This window comes from Spermophilus citellus (assembly GCF_964194105.1).
Source record: "Spermophilus citellus genome assembly, chromosome: 2".
Lineage (NCBI taxonomy): Eukaryota > Metazoa > Chordata > Mammalia > Rodentia > Sciuridae > Spermophilus > Spermophilus citellus.
This window is the reverse complement of record NC_138183.1, coordinates 31354646-31379539: the sequence shown is the minus strand read 5'-3', so window position 1 is coordinate 31379539 and position 24894 is coordinate 31354646. Positions and strand designations below refer to the sequence as shown.

Below are 24894 nucleotides of genomic sequence, written 5' to 3'. Positions count from 1 at the left end.
GAAGTGTGGATACTCCAGTGCAGCAGTCCTTTAGCTCGCAGTACTTACACAGAAATCCAGTGTGAAATAGGTTTGCTTTTTTCCAAACATGACTACATTTATATTTTTAAAAAAGGTACAGCAATCATTCTTCCATTTCTGGACTCTTATTTGATGTCATTGGGTACTTTTTCACAGTTTTTGGAGACATACAACGTTTTATTGTTAGGTTAGATTGATTACCTTCCTATCATTAAGACATTTAGTTTAACTGAATGGAAAATAGCAGTGTATCATTAAATAAAAAAGAAAAAAAATAATGCTAATTAGCTTAAGAGACTAATATTTAGGTCAGAGACTATTCTATGAGATGCGCTTATCCTTCTCCTGGTCAATTTCTTGTCCCTCAAAAGTACAAGAGCTGTCAACACGCTAGAATCTAGAGGGTATGATGGGATGGGATGACAGCCAAAATTCCCCAGGTGATTCTTATGTGTAGGCAACACTGAATAGTTTCCCGTAATAAAAATCTACAAGACCCTAATCCATCAAATCCTTTAGATTTTCCCCAGAAGGCTTAATTTCAACAATGTCAAAAGCTTCTGCCACACGTTTTCCAAAGGTGTCTGACTACTGCTCCTCTGCCCGGAGATTGACAGGACCATTAGCCAATCGGCAGGCGGAACGAGTTTCGGGGGGGGGGGAGAATTGGCAATAGAACAAGATACTTTATCTCAGCAGAAAAGCAAGGCCAACAAGACAACAAAAGTCAAGGGCTCCCGGCGCGTTAAGGAGGCCTGGGTATCTCGGGAGGTCTTAGCTCCTAGGGGCTCTTGTTCCTAGGAGGCGGTGCTTACGCAGGTTGCCAGGCACCCTCACGCGTCACTTCCTCCCGCTGGAGCTCACCCGGTTGAAGCAACTTCCTCTTTTTTTTCCCTTCTTCCTCTTCCTGACCCCGCCTGCCGGAAGCTGGTTTCTTCTTCGGCGCGGGTCAGAGGTGAGGGATGGGCGGCCTGCGTGGGCCTAGGTGAATAACTGCCCCGAGGTGTGTTCCCTGTGGCACGAGTTTAAGAAGCCGGCTTAGGTCTCTGCTGTGTGCCTTGGCGAAACTCCGCCCTCTTGGTCTTCGGGCCTACAGTTAGCTGGGTCCTTGGCCCCCTTCAATAGCCGTCCTTGCCCTGCTCCCGTCTCTTCTCTTTCCAGGCGAGGCCCGACTCAGTTTGCTGCCACCGATACCCCTCTCCTGAGCTCGAATTGGAAGGAAAGCAGTCTGTGGTCTCGGTGATGGCAGGGTTGCTTCCTGAAGTAGCGAAAGTGCCTTAGCGCCCCTTCCGCCTCCTTTGAGCTCCAAAACTCTGGAAATAAGGTAAGGCAGATGAAAAATGTGTGTGTCGGTTGTACAGGTGAGGAAACCAACCGGCACCTTTTGGTGAACTCAAGCTTTTTAAGGCAAAACACGGTTCCCCAAGAGGAAGAACTGGGATTCGTACCGGGTCTAATTTCCTTATTTGGAAATAGGGGGAAAACTGCAAATATTACAGGGAGAGCTGGAGTTTTTGAGTGAGAGGTTTGTGTTCGGCATTATTTCTCTTTGAAATCGCATCACTTGTTCCTGATAATAGGCGTGGGCAGTACGTGTGGTTATTTCTGGCTTAGGAAACTGAGGTTCAGAGATGATTACTGACTTGTCCATTATTAATGACTTAGTAGCCATTTCCCAGATCTCTTTCAGCTCTCTGATTCTGAACACTATGGAACTTCTGTCATCATCAAACTCTACATTTCTGGTTCTGGCATTTCAGGAAGTGTGATTGTTGAAATTTATTTGTAGTCTCTTCACTCTTTGCCCATTGTCTTATATCTTATTAACATCTTATTTAGAAATCTGTAATGTCAGTTCTTCCTTGATGTGTTATTTTTTTATTTCTTAAAAGGAATTTGGAGGTGGTGTTGCTTTGTGTGTAATTAATTAATAGATCTAGGGTGACATGTAAATTTTTACATCATGCATGGTCTTTCTTTATTGTTATTCTCCTTGCATTATCTTATTTCAGTTTCTGCTCTTTTTTTTCCCTTCCAGGAAAACGGCTATCATCTTATGCCAAGATGTCAGGAATCGGAAATAAAAGAGCAGCTGGTGAGCCAGGCACATCCATGCCTCCAGAGAAGAAGGCAGCTGTTGAAGATTCAGGGACCACAGTGGAAACAATTAAGCTAGGGGGTGTCTCTTCAACGGTATGGCAAAACAACGCTATGAAAATATGCTTTTTTAATGTTGGTTGCAACCTGGAACAAAAAAATTATGGAAGCCTTTTGGAAAAAGGAAAAGCAATTTGAAAAGAAGAGGGAAATAAAAGAGGTGAAGTGGGTGAAATGATATGGTGGTCAGTTCTAGAAGAGAGGTACACTGACATTTGTGTTTGTTTTCAAGATGTGTTTATGTTCTTTTGAGACTCTGATGCTTGACATAGCATTGGTTAAAGTTATTTAGCAGTGGGAATATAAATATTCATTTTTTAAGCACAGGAAAATTTTGTGCCAAGTTCTAAAAGATAGTATAGTAAAACAAGTGAGTGTGGTGAAAAGTGAGAGTCTGAAGCCAAGTTGACTGAGGTTTATTCTCAGCTGCACTACTTTCTAGCTGCATGGCCTTATGTTATCCTTCCTTTGCCTCTGTTTCTTGTGAAATGAATATACAGTACTTGTCATATTAGGTTGTAATGAGAGTCTTTGTTAAGTGTTACAACATTGCCTTCAACATAGTAAGTATACCTGAAAGTGAGCTATTTACGACTATTGTTGTACTAGATTAATATAATGGAGAGTAAAATTGGTACTTTTCTTGCTCTTGTGGCAATGACAGTTTCATTGGAGTGTGTACACCAAAAACTCAGCAATATTATATATCTTAACAGATAAGAACTTACAAGTTTTCAACTAGATCAAGATTCTGTATTTTGGAACTCAGCCAGGAGATATGATGTTAAGGTGCCCTCCATTATTTATTTTTAAGGCTGAGGTCCTGAGAGGTTGATTCTTTACAGAGTCCAAAAAAAAGGAACATTTGTAGTAAATTGTTGATGAGGTGTCATCTCTGGAGCTCTCTGGGGTTAAAGTAGCGCATACTGCTGTCAGGAGATGATTCTTTCAAACAATGCCTCACACCATGCACTCCAGACATATTTACTCAAAGGCATGTATTGAAATTTTCAAATGTAAATATCCATTGAGCATCTTATTGGCTAGATAGTGTGCTTTACATTGAGGATAGCCCCTAGACTGAAGTCATTCACATGGGAATAAACTGTTAAAATGGAGTGATGTATGCCATTGATAGAAATAAGCACAGGCTCTAAGGGAAGCCCAGCACATATCCAGCTTGGAGTTTATCCAGAGGGCAGTTAGGAGCCATTGGAAGGTCTTTTTTTTTTTTTTTTTTTTTTTTTTTCATTTCTGGGGATTGAACACAGGGGTGCTTTACCACTGAGGTAAGTCCCCAGTCCTTTTTATTTTGAGACAGGGTCTTGTTACATTGCTTAGGGCCTTGCTAAGTTGTTGAGTCTGATCTTGAATTTGTGATACTCCTGCCTTGGCCTCCCAAGTCACTGGGATTATAGGCATGCAATACCATGCCCTCCTGGAAGGTCTGAAATAGGGAAGTAACGTGCTCTCACCTATGTTTGGAGGGGAACAAGGGTTACAACAAGAATTCAATTAGTAAAATTATTCCCTTGCTCCTTCTCATCCTCCATCTGCCACACCTGATAGCTAAACCTCTCCAAAGGTGGGGATCTGAGGCATGTATCCATTGGCTCCTGCCCATTAGTTGAAGGTTCCTGTTGAAAGCAATGGCTCTTCCTGTGTGTATTTCAAAGTTGCTATAGTGAGCCAGCTGAGATTGTGGAATAGAAAAAACTGACTGCAAAGTATGCTTAAAGTGGGACTACTGGCAGTATGAGTTGACTTTTCCACCGTATCTGTGCTGAAATCTGGCATGCTGACAAAACATGGAACAGAAGTACTTGCTACAGGAAGCCTTTGCTGGAATTCTAACAAGGGAATATGGTATGGACCACCATGGAAGTAGCATTGACAAGATATGCTAGTGGAGTGGATGAGGCATATGAGAGATAGAAGGGAATATCCCATAGGCTTTTGGAAGTAATGAAGATTTCTCTTATTTAGCTAAGTAGGGGTATGAGAAGAATAGGATTTTGGGAATCATGAGTTTGGTTTAGTTTTAAACATTTAGTAGAGGCAATTAGATCACTAAGTAGATTGGTAGTTGGATATAGTAACCTGGATTCTGGAGAGAGGTATGGGCTAACTGGGTTAAGGCTGTATATTTGGGAGTCACCATTTTGGAAATGGTACTTAAATGAGATTAGAGACTCAAGCAATAAGCTTACATATTGAACAGGTCTAAGGTCAGAATCTTGGTGTACTGCAACATGTTTGCTTCAAGGAGATGAAAGGAATTAATTAAAGAGACAAAAAAAGAAAAAAGGGAACCAATAAAATGAGGTGTAAGGGAAACAAGAGTGGGGTCCTAGGTTTGAAGGAGTTGATCAGGTGCTGCTGATAGGTTGAGTAAGGTGAAGGATTGTGGTATTATATGTAGTAATCGTTCATTGGAGACTCAAAAGACCTATGTAGGTGCAGTAGTGGGGATGGATTGCAGTGTGATTAAGAAAATATAGAGGAGAGGCACTAGGGAAATGAGGGGGAGACAGTGTTTTGAAGGAGCATTATTGTAAAATAGGACAAATAAAATGAGGGCAGTAGCCAGAGAGAAATGGGAAATGGGATCAAGGAAAAGATTTTATTTGTTTTTTTAAGATTTGTTATACTGTAGTATGTTTATCTATAGACAAAATTGTTTGGTAGAAAGGATGAAATTGATGATATAGCAGAAAGAGGAGACAAGTTACAGGTATGATGGTCCTTGAGAAGGTGAGAGGGAATGGAATGGAATGGAATGGAATATACATGTGGAGGAAATAGCCTTGACTAGGAACAGGGATGGCAAAAAAGAAGGCAGGGGATATGGGTTTGGATATAGATAGGTTGGCAGCTGTGGTTGTGGGAGGGAGGTATGGGTGTCCTCTTCTGATTGCTTCTATTTTTTTTCAGTGAAATCAAAAGCAAGACTCATCTGAGAGTGAGGATGGGGGAGGAAGAGACAGGAGAAGGTATGAAGTAGTCATCTTGAAAAGAGAATGGACCAGGGAGGTGTAGTTGAGTTGTTGGGCAGCACTGGGGCCCACTTGAATTTGTGAACATGAGCTTAGAGTGAAACCAGTCATCAGCATGGTATTCGTTATTTTTTTTTTTCCTAGTCACTTTCAGCTGCATGGCTAGGCTTAATGTATGTGGAAAATAGGTTGTTACCAGGATTGGAGTTTTTACCAGAGAATTGTGATGAAGTAGCAAGGAAAGATAGAAGGTTTCTAAAAGGCAAAATGACTGATCATGAGATTTAAGTCTGATTAAAAAAAAAAAGGAGGTGAGGAAGTGAGAGTAACAAAGGATTGGGAAAGGCGTTTGGATTGTAGATTCTAGAGAGGTTGAAGAATTGTTGGAGTTACGAAATTGGAGTGAGTGAGCTGGAAAAATAGGTACGATTTCTGAAGAGTGAGCTCATTGAGAACCTGCAGGTACAGCTAAAACAGAGAATAACTAGGGGAGCTGATCACAGAGAGACCAGTGACTTGATATCTAGAAAGATCATCTATATGGGAATTGAACTGATTAGGAATTATGTCAGGAGTAGTTGTGTAGAAAGTGAGAGATGAATAAGCTAGATGCTAAATCTTCGAGAAATATGGGGACATGACTTGGGCATTTATAGATCAGTTCAACCATAGCCAGTGGCAAGTGGTAAAGAACAGTGGCATAAGCTGCACAGCTGGGATGTTTTATGGAGGCAGATGGGTTAATGGCTTGGGAATGGCAATGGAAAACAAGGTATCACTTGCCTCCAGGCCTCCGGAGGGAAACAGCCACAACTGGAGAAGCCTTCAGGGAAACGGTGTTCTCATCTAGGTTTCAGTGACAAGAGGGGGAAGATGATGTTCAGAGAAGAGGCTAAAGATACAGTTTATTAATACTATTAATAGTATTAATAAGCAGTGGGGAAACTATTGTCTGCTTTGACATGTCAAGAATGTTTTAACTAAATGAAGAGAGAAAAGTAGAACAAGAAATTGGTGCTCTAATAAGCAATTCTTAATTTAAAATATTCATCTTAGTTATTCCTAGTTGAAAGAACGAATGTAAGCATTTCCACATACTATTTCTTGGACTGTGATATTCCAAACTTTGTGTCCGCTCCCCAACCTGACTTAGGGCAGGAACTAGAGAGATTAAAAGTATTGAGAGGGGTGTGGAATTACAAATGGGGTGAGATTTTTGCGCCAACAGAAGAGAAGGGATCCTGAGCACAAATAGAGGTTTTAAGAATGTGTGCTTTGGTTAGTGAGTTGTGTGATGAGTTATAGAAGTGAAGAATTCAGGAGTTTCAGAGCTGATGTCTGATATTTTTTTTTTATTAGAAAAAGGAGATAAAGCCATGTGTTTAGTGTGATATGAAAGAGGGTAGCATTTGATAAAGAGTTTTCTGTTGCTTTGATTGTAGAATGGGAGCTCATCTGTTAAAGAAATTTTTCTTCACAAATTATAAGATCTGTTCAGGTTAAGAATTCATTTTATAAAGTCACCAGTCTCCCTGGTTTAATGACTTCATCCTGAAGTCTTAGGAAACTGTCTGTTGGAATGGAATAGTCTGAATTAATTCTGATTGGGGTTTGTTCACAGAGGTAGAATAAAAGAAAGGCAGAGAATGGAGGAGAAGAGTAGCCAGGTGTTTGAAGGAATGTTCTACAGAGTATACTTAGAATATGGAAGGTAGTGGAAACAAAAAGGGATTGAGAAGGAGAAAGAGAATTCAAATTCTGGAGGTCTAAATGAGGTAAAAGAACTCGAATAATAGTGTAAGGACATGAGATACATGGAGAAATATGGTTTTATTCAGGGAAAGGGAAGTTGGAATTTTAAGATTTCAGATGTAGCAGAGTTCCAGATAATGTCTGTGAGATTGTTTTGGGAATTCATAACTGAAGCACAGGTGAGGGTATAATCACTAAGTGAAGGAGTTCAAACTACTGACAGCCTAGATGCTAGAGAATCAGATGGTCTGTCCACATGTATGTTGAAGTCATCAGATACATTGGCAGGGACTGGAATAGAGAAGGATGCAGGTGCTAAAGTCTTGAATGAATGAAGAGTGGTTCTTAAGGGATAGAAGACAGTGTTTATTGAAGTAGAGAATGATCTAACTGGATGGTGGAGCCTCACAGTAGCATCACTTTGTGGAGGTAGACGTGAATGGAATAATAAAAAAGTGTAAAGTTGAGATTCTAGTGTATTTGTTTGTTCTTTCCTCATGTCATCACACACCTATACCTTTATCTTTTCTGCTTTTTCTTATCTATTTATTGTTAAGATATCTTTATAATGAATAGCTTTATTCCTAAGAAATAACTAATGAACTAATGTGAACTTGATGAGTTTAACATCTCATTTGTCTGATTTCTTTGTGGTAACTAATAATACTGGTTTCCTGGGGTAGGAGGAGTTAGACATTCGAACACTACAAACAAAAAATCGCAAGCTAGCAGAAATGCTCGATCAGCGTCAGGCCATCGAAGATGAACTTCGGGAGCACATTGAAAAACTAGAACGACGACAGGCCACTGATGATGCTTCACTGTTGATTGTCAACCGGTACTGGAGTCAGGTAGCTAACTTGTTTATTTGTTCAGATTCGTTTGAGCATTTTAGCTCTTAGTACTCTTCGTTTCAAAAGTTGTACCTTTTTCTATTTTCATAATTGTACATATGCTTCTCCAGTTCGATGAAAACATCCGTATCATCCTTAAACGTTATGATCTGGAGCAGGGTTTAGGAGACCTACTCACAGAAAGGAAAGCCCTTGTTGTGCCGGAACCAGAACCTGACTCTGATAGCAATCAGGAACGCAAAGATGACCGAGAGAGAGGTGAGTATTTGTGATTGATTCTATCATTGCATGTTATCTTGGTTTTCAAATTTGAGCTTTACTTTGAAGCTCTCCTTTTGAGGGGAAAAATGGATTTTGATATTTTACCCCTGTGTCCTCAGGGGAAGGGCAAGAGCCAGCTTTCTCTTTCCTTGCTACTTTGGCCAGCAGTTCCAGTGAAGAGATGGAGTCTCAGCTGCAGGAGCGTGTGGAGTCCTCCCGGCGAGCTGTGTCCCAGATTGTGACTGTTTATGATAAATTGCAAGAAAAAGTGGAGCTCTTATCCAGGAAACTAAACAGTGGAGGTGAGGCAAGATCCTGGAGACTAGAAGTAGTGGGAGGTGAATTAAGTCACCTTTGTGGAACTGCAGTATAGCTTGATGGTAGAGCAGTTGCCTAGCATGTGCATGGCTTTGGGTTCAATCCTGAGCACCAAAACAGTAAAGGGAAGGAAAAAAAAAGATAAGAAAAAGAACTTTCCTTTGCATGGTGATTTATAGTTTGCAAAATTACATATTTACTTTTTATTAAATTTTTTGGAATACTAGTCTTCATTACTGGTGATGCCATTACCATGTTACTAGTATTTTAAGAATGCTTCACATTTTGAGCCACAGTCCTTCAACAAACTGAGGAAAAATCCCATTTTGATACTTTATATTAGATAGTTTTATAAGTAGCAAAATTAATTTTGATTTAAGAGTCAGTTTTAATGTTGTTTTTTGTTTTTAATGTTTTTAAAAAGAGTTGGCTGAGTTGGTTGTGAGATGATTTCTGTTTAAAAAGGTAAAATAGAAAGGATATGGATGATGAAGTGTGTACTTAAATTACTATTTGGAATGCTCATGTTATTCAGTGTTAATATAGGAATTTATATTTGATTACTACAGTTAAGTGTTTGTGTAGGTAGTTTACATCTGTAGTCCTTTGTGACAAATAACTTGCTCAAATGCAAATAAAATGCCTTGATTTTATGTTTTTAGTAACAATCATTGTATAGTTGTAATAACTTAACTATCCTGATTATCATTAAGATATTTAAACTTTTATTTCTGAGAGAAATAAACTGAATGTAGTGGAGTTGAACCTTTGGGTGGGCAAGTAAGAAGTACATTTTCTGTAAATTGTAAGGATACTATGGCTAAATAATCAACAGAATTAAGAAGCATGTAGATGACTTGTGAAAATTTGGTCGGCAAAGGTTTCTTTAGTGTTTTTGCTGGTATGTGTATTTCTGGTTTTTTTATTAAGGAAACATAGTGGGGAATGAATAGATATGAATCCTCCCTGTTACCTACTATAAAACAAGCTGTGTGTTACTTCTTTCTCCCTTGGTTCTAGTTGAAAAATTAGAAGGTATTGTTAAATCTTAATAATGTGGGTAATTTACAGAGGTTATATTAATGTTGGATTTGATTTTAGAAATGAATATCAAGTAAATTAACTGCTGATTTGTAAAGGAACTAAAATGAATACTGTATCAAACAGTACTTTAAAATATTTTTTAATGGCATGTGGTTTAAGATTGAGTTTTAAGTTTAAAGATAAAAAATGCATTACAAATTACAAATAGCTGAACTATTTGTAACACTAAAGGAAATCACTATTGAAAAGCTGAACTTTCTAAGAGACAAAAATATATAAACTGTATTGTAGTATCAACTAACTTTTTGGAAATTCATTTTCCCCTCATGTTTGTTTAGTCCTTGATTCAAAAGGATTACATTTATTAATTCACTGCATTAGTTTTCTGATCCCACTCTTTTTTTTTTTTTTGGCTCTGCCCACAGAGATTCTTATTTAGTAGGTATGGGATGCCTCCTAGGGAAATGTTATTTTAAAAGTTCTGCCAGTGATTTTGATGGGCGATCTCAACCGCATGACCAGCACACTAGCTTCATACTAGAGGTTCGTAGCATAGAATTTAACTAGTGAGATCAAAATAAACACACAAACTCAATTTACCTTTTTCTTTGGCCAGGTCTGAGATGGCTCTCCCCTCTGGCTCCTGCTTTGAGCCACCTGGTGGGGCAGCGAGGTTTACACAGACTAGCAGGAGAGAGAGAGGCAGGGCACACCGGAGAGTGGTCTTTTATTGGGGAACAAGAAATTTAGGGGAAACTTCCATCCAATGAAGGTCGAGGGGGACAGCATTCCAAGGTCAGGGTCAGTGATTGGTCTCAGGGTCAATGGTCAGTCACACCTCCACATGGATGGGCTCTCGCACCTGGAAAGGGTGGGGATTAGTTCTGACACAGTTCAGCCTGAACGCCTCACACCCAATCAGGGAGGTGCCCAATCACATGCGAGAACGGCTTCCCACAGGGATCCTAGATTGAAAACCATGGAAACATACCATGTGACTAACTTGTTCCAAATTGTTTCTAAGAGTAATGGCAATAGGTGGCATGAGAGAGCACATGTTTTTTCTCTGTTATCTCTATGTAAAAAATGATGTGTATCTTGAGAATATCTGATTCCATTGAATAAAGTTTGGATTTGAGCTGTAGTTGTGACATCTGAACATATGAACTGGTATAATAAGCTTTAAAGACTTACCTACCAGCTTTGTAAATGATGGTGTACATTTTGGTTTTTGAACTTGAAGAGTGCCTCTAGCATAGTATTCCAGAATATGATGAGTGAGTCTATGATTTTATAAATGCTTGTTTGAAGATGGAAATTCTGCTCCCAACCCCCTTATCTCTCCAAACAAATTTTTCTTGTTAGTGTTAGTTAATAATAGGAATTTGTGATAGCTTTATAAAATAGAATTATATTGCTATTAATTCTGATACTGAGTAGAGATCTTGTCTTCAATTCTAAAATGTACTTTCCTGGGGGATTGTACCTTATCTGAATAAAACTACATAACCTCCATTTCTTAAGGCATTTTGACTTTATAGCAAGGGATGAGGTTAGGTGACCTTGACTATAATTTGATGGTTTTTTTAAATGAAGTCACCTAACCTCTGGGTACCTCATGTGTCACACAAGATAATTAAAAACTAGCATGCTTCTTGAAGTTCGAAGAAAATGAAGTGAGATTAATGCTTTGGTGGGATACATGATTTTTAAAATTTGGCACTATAGATGCTAAACTAAAGTATAGTCCTTCTTCCTCAGATAATCTGATAGTAGATGAAGCAGTACAGGAACTGAATTCCTTCCTCGTGCAAGAGAATATGAGGCTACAGGAACTGACAGACCTCCTTCAGGAGAAGCATTGCACCATGTCTCAGGAGGTATTTGATTAGAAAAAAGAGACACCTGTCTCTGTTGGCACTGGCAAATATTGACTCAGAATTCTGAGCACTTCAAGTTACTTTACACTTAAAACCTATTTTAATATTGAAGAGCATGCAGGGCAGGCATTCAGCTCTGAGAAATAACAATCTGAGGACAGGATAAGGGAAGAAGAAAATAAGTGAATATTTCTCCTTGACTGTTACTATTTAAATAGACATAGGAGCTTCAGTCTTTGGGAAGAAATGCTGTCCTATAGGGTTTTGCAAAATGCAGGAAAAGTCCCAGACCCCAAATAATGGATTACTCCAAATACAAAAGATTGTGAACAATGTTATTAAGGAATGGCTTGATAAAATTCAACAGAGAATTGGACAGTAGGATCTAGTGCATTGATGGTGTCCTGGGAACTTGGGGAATGTGAGTTTTTAGTCTTTTTAGTCCAAACTTGTGCCATGATCAAACCATGCCAAAATTGAGCACTTAAAAGTCTCTTCTGATATTCCTGATTATCATTTTGTTTTAGTTCAGATGATGTTCTACTGATATGTGGCCTACCTTGGTTTGGCCACTGAATTCTCATGATGATTAGTAATTTCATAGTTACCATTTACTTATTATGTAGTATTTAAACATTTTATGAATATCATCTCTAATAGTAAAATAGCTTCCATTTTGCTGCTAAGGAAACAAATTCAGAAGATTAGTGACTGGTATGAGAGTAGATAGAATGTGATTGAGCTGTAGTTTGAATGTAAATTTGTTTTATTTCAAAGCCACATTTTTCATGTTTCCTAAACTCGGTGCTAAGGTCCATACAGGACTGGTTACATGAGAACCATCTGGTGAGTTTATTAATACATATGGTTCTCATAGAGCTTCTAAGGGGTTAAAGTATAGAAGCACTTACAAATAAATTGGAATATAGTAAGAAAATGAAATACACATCTATGCCACCAAGAGGGATAGTTCTTCCCTTTCCCAAATCTCAGATTACTAAATTGGAGGGCATGTAGTTTTGATCAACCCAGTTGATGTGCAAGATGGATCTCATAGCTGGCTACTGATGCTACCTGTCAGCTGCAGGCTTACCTTAGTTTCCCACTGGAATGCCTTCAGATCACCTTTCTTGCATGGCAGTCTCAGGGTAATCGAAACTCTTAATGGCAGCTGACTTCTTCCAGTGAACGTTCTAAGAAAAACAAGCAAAACCTTCATGTTCTTTCTGACATAGCCTTGACACTTTGTAGAGTTATTTCCACTGAGTCACTTAAGTTGATACTTATTTGTATATCAACAGATTTAAGGTGAAGGATCAAAGATCCCACCTCTTGATAGGACGGTCAGAGAATTTGGGGGCATGTTTTAAAACCATTCTGAAGAGTATGTATACATTAATGTGAACATGTAACACAAGATTTGTGTCTTTATCATATCTGATTCTGGATTGTTCTGGGGTCACCTTAAAGAAGAATGAAAATTTTTCATTTTGTTTTTATATGGATTATCATTTGTGGAAAAGTGGGGAGAGAAAGTTGGGAGTAAATATAGTTGTCTTTTTTGAATTTTCATTTTCTAAATTGGTAAAAATGAAGAATATTATCTTTTGTTTCTAAAAAAATACATATTTTCTAATGGATTTGTGGTCTGTTAAAGGGAATGGTGCTTTTCAGATGTAGAGAAAGTATTGAATTTATTTATTTTTGATTATTGAATCTTAAGTGGTCTTTTATGTGAGAGTTCTTACAGATTTCTACAGTTTTCATAATTGTAATTGGCTCATAGCTGTTAAAATGAATCTGCAGCTTCATTTGTACACTCATGCATTGAAACATCTTTTCGTAATTATACAAGCATTGGTTAATTTTGTGGGATTTAGAACTTAAGCTACTGATGTAAGGTATTTCTTTTCTAATTTGGTCTCTTTTTGCTGTTTTTCTGAATGCCCATCTTTGGGATGTAGTTCTCTAAGTTGCAGAGTAAAGTGGAGACAGCGGAGTCACGGGTATCTGTCCTGGAGTCTATGATTGATGATCTGCAGTGGGATATTGACAAAATTCGTAAGAGGGAACAGCGACTCAACCGACACTTGGCAGAAGTCCTAGAACGGGTCAGTGCTGTGTTGTTATGGTTTGGATACTAGAATCATTTTTAATGAGTCTTTCCAGAAAGGATCAAGTTGGATAATGATGCTTGGGGGAAATAACTGATTCTTGAAAAGTATATTGCTTATCAGGCCAAAATTTAAGGTCACTTACTAAAGAATCTTTATCTTCTCTATAGGTGAATTCAAAAGGCTATAAGGTATATGGAGCAGGAAGCAGTCTCTATGGTGGCACAATCACTATCAATGCCCGGAAGGTAAAGTCAGTGACCCACTTAGGGAGCAGTGTTTGACCTGGTGTTATGTCTTATTCTCATTTGCTATTTCTTTGCTTCTCTAGTTTGAGGAAATGAATGCAGAGCTTGAAGAGAACAAAGAGTTGGCCCAGAACCGTCACTGTGAGCTGGAGAAACTTCGACAAGACTTTGAGGAGGTCACTACCCAGAATGAAAAGTTGAAGGTAGGAGGCATATCTCTGAAAAGCAGTAAAACCAGATCAACTCATGTGTACGTGTGTGTGTACGTGTGTGTGTGTGTGTGTACACTCATATATATATGAGTACACACACACACACACATATGAGTACACACACATACACTTGTGAACCTGCATAATTTACTAGCGGGAAGAGGAATGTATTTCACAAAATTCAACATTTCTTCATGATAAAAACTCTAAACAAATTAGGTATAGAAGAAACATACCTCAACATAGTAAAGGCCAGATATTATAAGTCCATAACTAGCTTCATACTCAATGGACAAAAGTTGAAAGTTTTTCATATAAGATTTGGAACAAAATAAAGGTGGCCAGTTTCACCATTTTTCTCAACATGGTACTGGAAGTCCTAGAAAGAGCAGTTAGGCAATAAGAAATAAAAGGCCTTTTCTGGTTGTGGTGGTACATACCTATAATCCCATGGGAGGATTGGGAGGCTGAGGTAGGAGGATTCCAAGTGTGAGGCCAGCCTCAGCGGCTTAGTGAGACCCTGTCTTAAAGAAAGCCAGTATGTATGTGTGGGCCAGGAGAGTGCAGGGATTGTAGATCAGTGGTACAGTGACCCTGGATTCAATCTCCAATTTCTAGTCCCATGAGGTGTAGTAAAAGGCCTTCAGATTGGAAAGGAAGAATTAATGTCTGCTTCTAGATGATATCATCTTTTAAATAGAAAACCCTGAAGACTTCATCAAGAAAACTGTAAGAGCTATAAACAAGTTCAGTAAAGTTGCAGGATACAAACTCAATATATAAAAATCCATTGTTATAGTCAGCTTTTTAGCTGGTATAACCAGAAAGATCTGATAAGAACAATTAGAGGAAGAAAAGTTTATTTTGGAAGTCATGTTTCAGAGGTCTCAGTCCATAGATGGCTGACTCCATTCCTCAGGTCCTCCAGTAAGGCAGAACATCATGACAGAAGTGTGTGGTGGAAGATAACAACTGGGGACATGGCACCAGGAAGCAAACCAAGTGTTTGCTCCCAGAGACAAAATATTTGCCCCAAAGGTATGCGCTTCAGTGACCCATCTTCTCAAGCCATACCCTGCCTGCCTACAGTTGACACCCACTTAATCCCTATTAGGGGATTAATGCAGTGATTATGTTAAACCTTTCAGAACCTAATCATTTCACCTCTAAACTTTTTTGCATTTTCTCATGAGAGACTTTGGGGGACACCCAATATCTAAACCATAATAAGTTGTATTTCAATGAAAAGAAAGACTATGGAAACAATTTCATTTTATAATAGCATAAAAAAAAGTACTTAGGAATAACTCTGACCAAAGAGGTAGGAGATGTATGTGTACATTGAATGGTTAAAGAAATTGTGGTGTAGATACATCATGAAGTATTATTCAGAGTTAAAAAAGGAAACCATGTCATTTGTGACATCTGTGAACGTGAAGGACATTATACTAAATGAAAACAGGCCAGCCACACAAAACAAATATTGCATGATCTCCCTTATGTGTGGGATTAAAGAAGTGGAACTTACTTATACAAACTAAGTAGAATGGTGGTTACCAGGGGCTGGGAACTGGGGACAATGGGAAGATGTTGGTTTAAATGTAGAAAGTTTCAGTTGTGCAAGGTAAATTCTGGAGATTAAATGTATAGCTTGGTGATTATAGTTGATAATTTTGTATTTTGTATTTGAAATGTACTGAGAGTCGATCTTAAATGCTCTTACTACAAAAAAGGTAACTGAGATGATGGATATATTTATTAGCTTATCTGTGGCAATCACTTCATAGTGAATACATTTATCAAAACACACTTTTTTTTTAATTGGTTGTTCACAACATTACAAAGCTCTTGAAATATCATATTTCATACATTAGATTCAAGTGGGTTATGAACTCCCAATTTTTACCCCAAATGCAGATTGCAGAATCACGTCGGTTACACATCCACAATTTTACATAATGCCCTATTAGTAACTGTTGTATTCTGATACCTTTCCTATTCTCTACTATCCCCCCTCCCCTTCCCTCCCATCTTCTCTCTCTACCCCATATATTGTAATTCATTTCTCTCCTTGTTTATTTTCCCATTCCCCTCACAACCTCTTATATGTAATTTTGTATAGCAATGAGGGTCTCCCTTCATTTCCATGCAATTTCCCTTTCTCTCCCTTTCCCTCCCATCTCATGTCTCTGTTTAATGTTAATCTTTTCTTCCTGCTCTTCCTCCCTGCTCTGTTCATAGTTGCTCTCATTATATCAAAGAAGACATTTGGTATTTGTTTTTTAGGGATTGGCTAGCTTCACTAAGCATAATCTGCTCTAGTGCCATCCATTTCCCTGCAAATTCCATGATTTTGTCATTTTTTAGTGCTGCATAACACTCCATGGTGTATAAATGCCACATTTTTTTTTTATCCATTCATCTATTGAAGGGCATCTGGGTTGGTTCCACAGTCTAGCTATTGTGAATTGTGCTGCTATGAACATCGAGGTGGCAGTATCCCTGTAGTACACTCTTTTAAGATCCTCAGGGAATAGTCCGAGAAGAGCGATAGCTGGGTCAAATGGTGGATCCATTCCCAGCTTTCCCAGGAATCTCCACACTGCTTTCCAAATTGGTCTCACCAATTTGCAGTCCCACCAGCAGTGTACAAGTGTACCCCTTTCCCCACATCCTCGCCAACACTTATTGTTTGACTTCATAATGGCTGCCAATCTTACTGGAGTGAGGTGGTATCTTAGGGTGGTTTTGATTTGCATTTCTCTGACTGCTAGAGATGGTGAACATTTTTTCATGTACTTGTTGATTGATTGTATGTCCTCCTCTGTGAAGTGTCTGTTCAGGTCCTTGGCCCATTTGTTGATTGGGTTATTTGTTATCTTATTGTCTAATTTTTTGAGTTCTTTGTATACTCTGGATATTAGGGCTCTATCTGAAATATGAGGAGTAAAAATTTGTTCCCATGATGTAGGCTCCCTATTTACCTCTCTTATTGTTTCTCTTGCTGAGAAAAAACTTTTTAGTTTAAGTAAGTCCCATTTGTTGATTCTTGTTATTAACTCTTGTGCTATGGGTGTCCTATTAAGGAATTTGGAGCTCGACCCCACAATATGTAGATCGGAGCCAACTTTTTCTTCTATCAGACGCAGAGTCTCTGATTTGATATCAAGCTCTTTGATCCATTTTGAGTTAACTTTTGTGCATGGCGAGAGAAAGGGATTCAGTTTCATTTTGTTGCATATGGATTTCCAGTTTTCCCAACACCATTTGTTGAAGATGCTATCCTTCCTCCATTGTATGCTTTTAGCCCCTTTATCAAATATAAGATAGTTGTAACTTTGTGGATTAGTCTCTGTGTCCTCTATTCTATACCATTGGTCCACCCGCCTGTTCTGGTACCAGTACCAGGCTGTTTTTGTCACTATTGCTCTGTAATATAGTTTGAAATCTGGTATCGCTATATCGCCTGATTCACACTTCCTGCTTAGAATTGCTTTTGCTATTCTGGGTCTTTTATTTTTCCATATGAATTTCATGATTGCTTTATCTGTTTCTACAAGAAATGCTGTTGGGATTTTGATTGGCATTACATTAAACCTATAGAGAACTTTTGGTAATATCGCCATTTTGATAATGTTAGTTCCATCTTCTAAGATCTTCTTCTACTTCTCTCTTTAGGGTTCTGTAGTTTTCATTGTATAAATCTTTCACCTCTTTTGTTAGGTTGATTCCCAAGTATTTTATTTTTTTGAGGATATTGTGAATGGAGTGTTTTTCCTCATTTCCGTTTCAGAAGTTTTGTCGCTGATATACAGAAATGCCTTTGATTTATGCGTGTTGATTTTATTTATTTATTTATTTTTTTTATTGATTATTTATCGCATTACATAGTTCATGATATATCATCTTTCATACATTAGACTCAAATTGTGCTTTGAACTCCCATTTTCACCCCAAATACAGATTGCAGAATCACATCTGTTACATATTCGCATTTTTACATAATGCCATATTAGTGACTGTTGTATTCTGCTACCTTTCCTATCCCCTACTATCCCCCTCCCCTCCCCTCCCCTCCCATCTTCCCTCTCTACCTCCCCTGCTGTTGTTCAATTCTCTCCCTTTTTTTTTTTTTCCTTCCCCCTTGCCCCTCATAACCTCTTATAATTTTATGTATCCTTGAAGGTCTCCTACCATTTCCATATGCTTTCCCTTCTCTCTCCGTTTCTCTCCCCCGATTCGTCTTTGTTTACTGTAGTCTTTTCCTCATGCTCTTTCTTCATGTTCTGTTCTTAGTTTTTCTCTTTATATCAAAGCAGACATTTGGCATTTGTTTTTTAGGGCTTGGCTAGCTTCGCTTAGCATAATCTGCTCTAATGCCATCCATTTCCCTGCAAATTCTATGATTTTGTCATTTCTTAGTGCTGCATAATACTCCATTGTGTATAGATGCCACATTTTTTTTATCCATTCATCAATTGAAGGGCATCTAGGTTGATTCCACAGTCTAGCTATTGTGAATTGTGCCGCTATAATCATTGATGTGGCCGTATCCCTATAGTGCGCTCTTTTAAGGTCCTCAGGGAATAGTCCGAGAAGTGCGATAGCTGGGTCAAATGGTGGTTCCATTCCCAGCTTTCCCAGGAATCTCCATACTGCTTTCCAAATTGGCCTCACCATTTTGCAGTCCCACCAGCAGTGTACAAGTGTACCCTTTTCCCCACATCCCCGCCAACACTTGTTGTTGTTTGACTTCATAGTGGCTGCCAATCTTACTGGAGTGAGATGGTATCTTAGGGTGGTTTTGATTTGCATTTCTCTGATTGCTAGAGATGGTGAGCATTTTTTCATGTACTTGTTGATTGATTGTATGTCCTCCTCTGAGAAGTGTCTGTTGAGGTCCTTGGCCCATTTGTTAATTGGGTTATTTGTTATCTTATTGTTTAATTTTTTGAGTTCTTTGTACATTCTGGATATTAGGGCTCTATCGGAGGTGTGGGGGGTAAAGGTTTGTTCCCAGGATGTAGGCTCTCTATTTACCTCTTTTATTGTTTCTCTTGCTGAGAAAAAACTTTTTAGTTTAATTAAGTCCCATTTGTTTATTCTTGTTGTTAACTCTTGGGCTATGGGTGTCCTATTGAGGAATTTGGAGCCTGACCCCACAATTTGTAGATCGTAGCCAACTTTTTCTTCTATCAGACGCAGTGTCTCTGATTTGATACCTAGCTCCCTGATCCATTTTGAGTTAATTTTTGTGGATGGCGAGAGAAAGGGATTCAATTTCATTTTGTTGCATATGGATTTCCAATTTTCCCAGCACCATTTGTTGAAAATGCTATCCTTCCTCCATTGCATGCTTTTAGCCCCTTTATCAAATATAAGATAGTTGTAACTTTGTGGATTAGTCTCTGTGTCTTCTATTCTGTACCATTGGTCTACCCACCTGTTTTGGTACCAGTACCATGCTGTTTTTGTTACTATTGCTTTGTAGTACAGTTTGACCTCTGGTATCGCTATGCCTCCAGATTCACACTTCCTGCTTAGAATTGCTTTTGCTATTCTGGGTCTTTTGTTTTTCCATATGAATTTCATGATTGCTTTGTCTATTTCTACAAGAAATGCCATTGGGATTTTGATTGGCATCGCATTAAACCTGTAGAGAAGTTTGGGTAATATCGCCATTTTGACGATGTTAGTTCTGCCTATCCATGAACAGGGTACATTTTTCCATCTTCTGAGATCTTCTTCTATCTCTCTCTTTATGGTTCTGTAGTTTTCATTGTATAAATCTTTCACCTCTTTTGTTAGGTTGATTCCCAAGTATCTTATTTTCTTTGAGGATATTGTGAATGGAGTGGTTTTCCTTATTTCCATTTCCGAGGTTTTGTTGCTGATATACAGGAATGCCTTTGATTTATGCGTGTTGATTTTATACCCTGCCACTTTGCTGAATTCATTTATTAACTCTAGCAGCTTCTTTGTAGACTCTTTTGGGTCTGTTAAGTATATTATCATGTCATCCGCAAATAGCGATAGTTTAATTTCTTCTTTTCCTATTTTTATGCCTTTAATTTCTTTTGTCTGTCTAATTGCTCTGGCTAGTACTTCGAGAACTAAATTGAATAGAAGTGGTGATAGAGGGCATCCCTGTCTTGTTCCAGATTTTAGAGGAAATGCCTTCAGTTTTTCTCCGTTTAGGATGATGCTAGCCTGAGGTTTAGCATATACAGCTTTTACAATGTTGAGGTAAGTTCCTGTTATCCCTAGTTTTTCTAGTGTTTTGAACATAAAGGGATGCTGTACTTTTTCAAATGCTTTTTCTGCATCCATCGAGATGATCATGTGGTTCTTGTCTTTAAGTCTATTGATGTGGTGAATAGCATTTATTGATTTCCGTATATTGAACCATCCTTGCATCCCAGGAATGAATCCTACTTGATCATGGTGCACAAGTTTTCTGATATGTTTTTGTATTCGATTCGCCAGAATTTTATTGAGAATTTTTGCATCCAAGTTCATTAGAGATATTGGTCTGTAGTTTTCTTTCTTTGAAGTATCTTTGTCTGGTTTTGGGATCAAAGTGATGTTGGCCTCATAGAATGAATTTGGAAGAGCTCCTTCTTTTTCTATTTCTTGAAATAGCTTGAAAAGTATTGGTATTAATTCTTCTTTGAAGGTTTTGTAGAACTCCGCTGTATAGCCATCTGGTCCAGGGCTTTTCTTAGTTGGTAGTCTTTTGATGGCTTCTTCTATTTCTTCTTTTGTTATTGGTCTGTTTAAATTGTGTGTGTCTTCCTGTCTCAATCTGGGCAAATCATATGCCTTAAGAAATTTATCGATATCTTCATTATCTTCTATTTTATTGGAATATAGGGTTTCAAAATACTTTCTAATTATCTTCTGTATTTCTGTAGTGTCTGTTGTGATATTGCCTTTTTCATCCCGTATGTTAGTAATTTGAGTTCTCTCTCTTCTTCTTTTCGTTAGCATGGCTAAGGGCTTGTCTATCTTATTTATTTTTTCAAAGAACCAACTTTTAGTTTTATCTATCTTTTCAATGGTTTCTTTTGTTTCAATTTCGTTGATTTCTGCTCTAATTTTAATTATTTCTTGTCTTCTACTATATTTGCTGTTGTTTTGCTCTTCCTTTTCTAGGTTTTTGAGGTGTTGTGTGAGTTCATTTATCTGTTGGTTTTTTCTTTTTTTGAGGTAAGAACTCCAAGAAATGAATTTCCCTCTTAAAACTGCTTTCATTGTGTCCCATAGATTCTGGTATGTTGTGTCTGTGTTGTCATTTGACTCTAAGAATTTTTTCATCTCCTCCTTTATGTCTTCTACAACCCATTGATCATTCAATAATATATTGTTCATTTTCCATGTGATGTATGATTTTTCCTTCCTTCTTTTATCATTGATTTCCAATTTCATTCCATTATGGTCAGATATGGTGCATGGTATTATCTCCACACCCTTATAATTACTAAGAGTTGCCTTATGGCATAATATATGGTCTATCTTTGAGTAGGATCCATGTGCTGCTGAGAAGAACGTGTATCCACTTGATGATGGTTGATATATTCTATATATGTCGGTTAAGTCTAGGTTATTGATTGTGCTGTTGAGTTCTATAGTTTCTTTATTCAGCTTTTGTCTAGAGGATCTGTCTAATGGCGAGAGCGGTGTGTTGAAGTCACCCATAATTATTGTGTTGTGGTCTATTTGACTCTTGAACTTGAGGAGAGTTTGTTTTATGAACGTAGCAGCTCCATTGTTTGGTGCATACAAATTGATGATTGTTATGTCTTGTTGGTGGATGGTTCCTTTTAACAGTATATAGTGACCTTCTTTATCCTTCTTGATTAACTTAGGTTTGAAGTTGATTTTATTCGATATGAGTATGGCCACTCCTGCTTGCTTCCGAGGGCCATATGAGTGGTATGATTTTTCCCAACCTTTTACCTTCAGCCTGTGTATATCTTTTCCTATCATATGAGTCTCCTGAAGGCAGCATATTGTTGGATTTGTTTTTTTGATCCAGGTTACTAGCCTATGTCTCTTGATTGGTGAATTTAGGCCATTAACATTTAAGGTTACAATTGAGATATGATTTGTATTTCCAGTCATGCTTCTTTATTTATTTATTTTAGTTTGGCTAGTTTTGCTTTTTGGTTGTTTTCCTCCCCCTTTACTGAGATACCTCCTGCTGTTAGTTTTGGGCACTATTTATCAAATCCTCTTCTTGTAGTGTTTTGTTCAAAATGCTTTGCAGAGCTGGTTTTCTTGCTGCAAATTCTTTTAGCTTTTGTTTATCATGAAAGATTTTAATTTCATTGTCAAATTTGAAGCTCAATTTTGCTGGATATAGTATTCTTGGTTGGAATCCATTATTTTTCAGCGTTTGAAATACATTATTCCAGGATCTTCTCGCTTTCAAAGTTTGTGATGAGAAATCGGTCGTTAACCTAATTGGTTTACCCCTGAAAGTAATCTGCCTCTTTTCTCTCGTAGCTTTTAATATTCTCTCCTTGTTCTGTATGTTGGCTATCTTCATAATTATATGTCTTGGGGTTGGTCTATTATGGTTTTGAATGTTTGGGGTCCTGTAGGCTTCCAGGATTTGGCAATCCATTCCATCTTTCATCTCTGGGAAGTTTTCTAGAATTATTTCATTTAATATGCTGTCTATTCCTTTGGTCTGAATCTCTGTGCCTTCTTCTATCCCTATGACTCTCAGATTTGGTTTTTTAATGACATCCCATAACTCTTGAATAGATTGTTCGTGGGATTTAAGCATCTTTTCTGTGTTGACTATATTCTTTTCAAGTTGATAAACCTTGTCTTCATTATCTGATGTTCTGACTTCTACTTGATCAAGTCTATTTGTAATATTCTCGTTTGAGTTTTTAATTTGTCTTATAGTTTCCTGCAATTCTAGGATTATTGTTTGATTTTTTTTTAAGATCTCTATCTCCTGGTAGATCTCGTTCTTTGCCATTTGAATTTGTTTGTTTAATTCATTTTCAAAATATACTTTTATTTCTTGGACTTGCTGTCTCATGTCTTCTCTAATATTCCTTTCCATTCGAGTTAGGTATCCCCTGAGTTCTTTCCATATCCCTGTTTCTGAAGTTTCTATGTCCTCTTGTAGAATTGAGTTGTCTTGCATTGTTTGAAATCCTTTTTTCCCTTGTTTTCTCATGTTGTCCACGTTACTTTCCAGTTCTTTTTGATTGTCGTGTTTCTGCTCTCTTCTATAGATTTGTTTTGTTTCTGTATTACTCTGATGTCTCTCCTTTGTGTTGTTGAACTATGCCTGCTAACGTGGGTTCTGCTGGGAAGGAATTCCGACGTCCGAGCTCCAGTGACGACACTACTCTGCTATGCCGTGCCCCAGTCTCCTTGCCGGGGTGCCCTAATGGGGGGGTGTGAGTGGACTGTCTCTGTTTGGTTTCAGCACCCGGTCGTGGCAGGCAGGCAGACTCCCGCCGCCCAGTATCTCAGGCCGTGGGCAGGTGATCCATCGCCAGCGGGAGGGCGTTCTCCTACCGCCCAGTTACCCTGGCAGTGGATGAACTGTCGCCGGCGGGCCTGCAGTTTACAGCTGCCCAGTCACGAGAGCCTTGCCTCTAGTCTCCTGTTCTCTCCTGCTAGGCTTGGGTTCTCCTGCTAGACCAGATTTCCCCTCAGTGATGGTTCTCGGCAGTTCAAGCTATACTCTGGGCCTGTTTTGTTGCAATCTGTTTTGTTGCTGCAATCTGTCGGAGAGTGGCGGTGGGTACTTCAGCCCTCTAAGATGGTGGCCGCTGTTTGCCTTAGCGGAGTGTCCCTTGTGGGGGGCGGGGCCTTACCGGCTTCCTTCCCCGACTGCAATCCCGAACTCAGCCCGGGGGTCAGTGCGGGCTTGGGCTTGGCTGGTGGGATACCACCGTGTCGCAGCCACTTAATTCCCTGCTGACTGGTTAACCCCTTCTCTGCGGCGCCACGCCTTCTGTAGCCTCGGGGCAGGCCGCGCGTATCAGACAGCCTGGATCTCCGGGGTCACACCGTTGGCTTTTGGGATCCCCGGCACTCTATGGTTTTGATTTTTTCTGCTTGCCCCTCCTCCAGCGCTGGCTAGGCAGCTTTTGTTTTGTCCACTGATGGGAGGGGGTGTTGAGCGTCAGGTGCCTCTAGCTCCCCTTTAGTCTTTATGCAGGCTCACTCTGATACTGCCTCCCCCTGAAAATCTAGGAGAGATTTTATGCGAAATCCCCCTAAGTTTGGGGGCTGGGCTGGGTCACACACACCTGTTTTGTTGCTGCAATCTGTCGGAGAGTGGCGGTGGGTACTTCAGCCCTCTAAGATGGTGGCCGCTGTTTGCCTTAGCGGAGTGTCCCTTGTGGGGGGCGGGGCCTTACCGGCTTCCTTCCCCGACTGCAATCCCGAACTCAGCCCGGGGGTCAGTGCGGGCTTGGGTTTGGCTGGTGGGATACCACCGTGTCGCAGCCACTTAATTCCCTGCTGACTGGTTAACCCCTTCTCTGCGGCGCCACGCCTTCTGTAGCCTCGGGGCAGGCCGCGCGTATCAGACAGCCTGGATCTCCGGGGTCACACCGTTGGCTTTTGGGATCCCCGGCACTCTATGGTTTTGATTTTTTCTGCTTGCCCCTCCCCCAGCGCTGGCTAGGCAGCTTTTGTTTTGTCCACTGATGGGAGGGGGGGTTGAGCGTCAGGTGCCTCTAGCTCCCCTTTAGTCTTTATGCAGGCTCACTCTGATACTGCCTCCCCCTGAAAGTCTAGGAGAGATTTTATGCGAAATCCCCCTAAGTTTGGGGGCTGGGCTGTGTCACACACACCTGTTTTGTTGCTGCAATCTGACGGAGAGTGGCGGTGGGTACTTCAGCCCTCTAAGATGGTGGCCGCTGTTTGCCTTAGCGGGGTGTCCCTTGTGGGGAGCGGGGCCTTACCGGCTTCCTTCCCCGACTGCAATCCCGAACTCAGCCCGGGGGTCAGTGCGGGCTTGGGTTTGGCTGGTGGGATACCACCGTGTCGCAGCCA

The 24894-nt window shown here is 39.4% G+C and overlaps 1 protein-coding gene across 5 annotated transcripts in view; it reads left to right on the top strand.

Moving 5' to 3' along the window:
• Window positions 1–891: 891 nt before the first annotated feature.
• RNF20 (ring finger protein 20) overlaps window positions 892–24894 on the top strand; it is a 39990-nt gene continuing 15987 nt past the window's right edge. Inside the window, exons 1-10 of one of the 5 annotated variants that reach the window (XM_081279696.1) lie at window positions 892–976; window positions 1183–1345; window positions 2060–2214; window positions 7610–7777; window positions 7891–8038; window positions 8161–8343; window positions 11165–11283; window positions 13248–13394; window positions 13568–13645; window positions 13729–13848. In XM_081279696.1, the coding sequence (XP_081135822.1) occupies window positions 2086–2214; window positions 7610–7777; window positions 7891–8038; window positions 8161–8343; window positions 11165–11283; window positions 13248–13394; window positions 13568–13645; window positions 13729–13848 (1092 nt within the window). In that variant the 5' untranslated portion in view covers window positions 892–976; window positions 1183–1345; window positions 2060–2085. Of the gene's footprint in view, window positions 1346–2059; window positions 2215–5112; window positions 5172–7609; window positions 7778–7890; window positions 8039–8160; window positions 8344–11164; window positions 11284–13247; window positions 13395–13567; window positions 13646–13728; window positions 13849–24894 lie in introns of those variants that run through there. The other 4 variants (XM_081279694.1, XM_081279695.1, XM_081279693.1 and 1 more) reach the window with 4 other exon arrangements.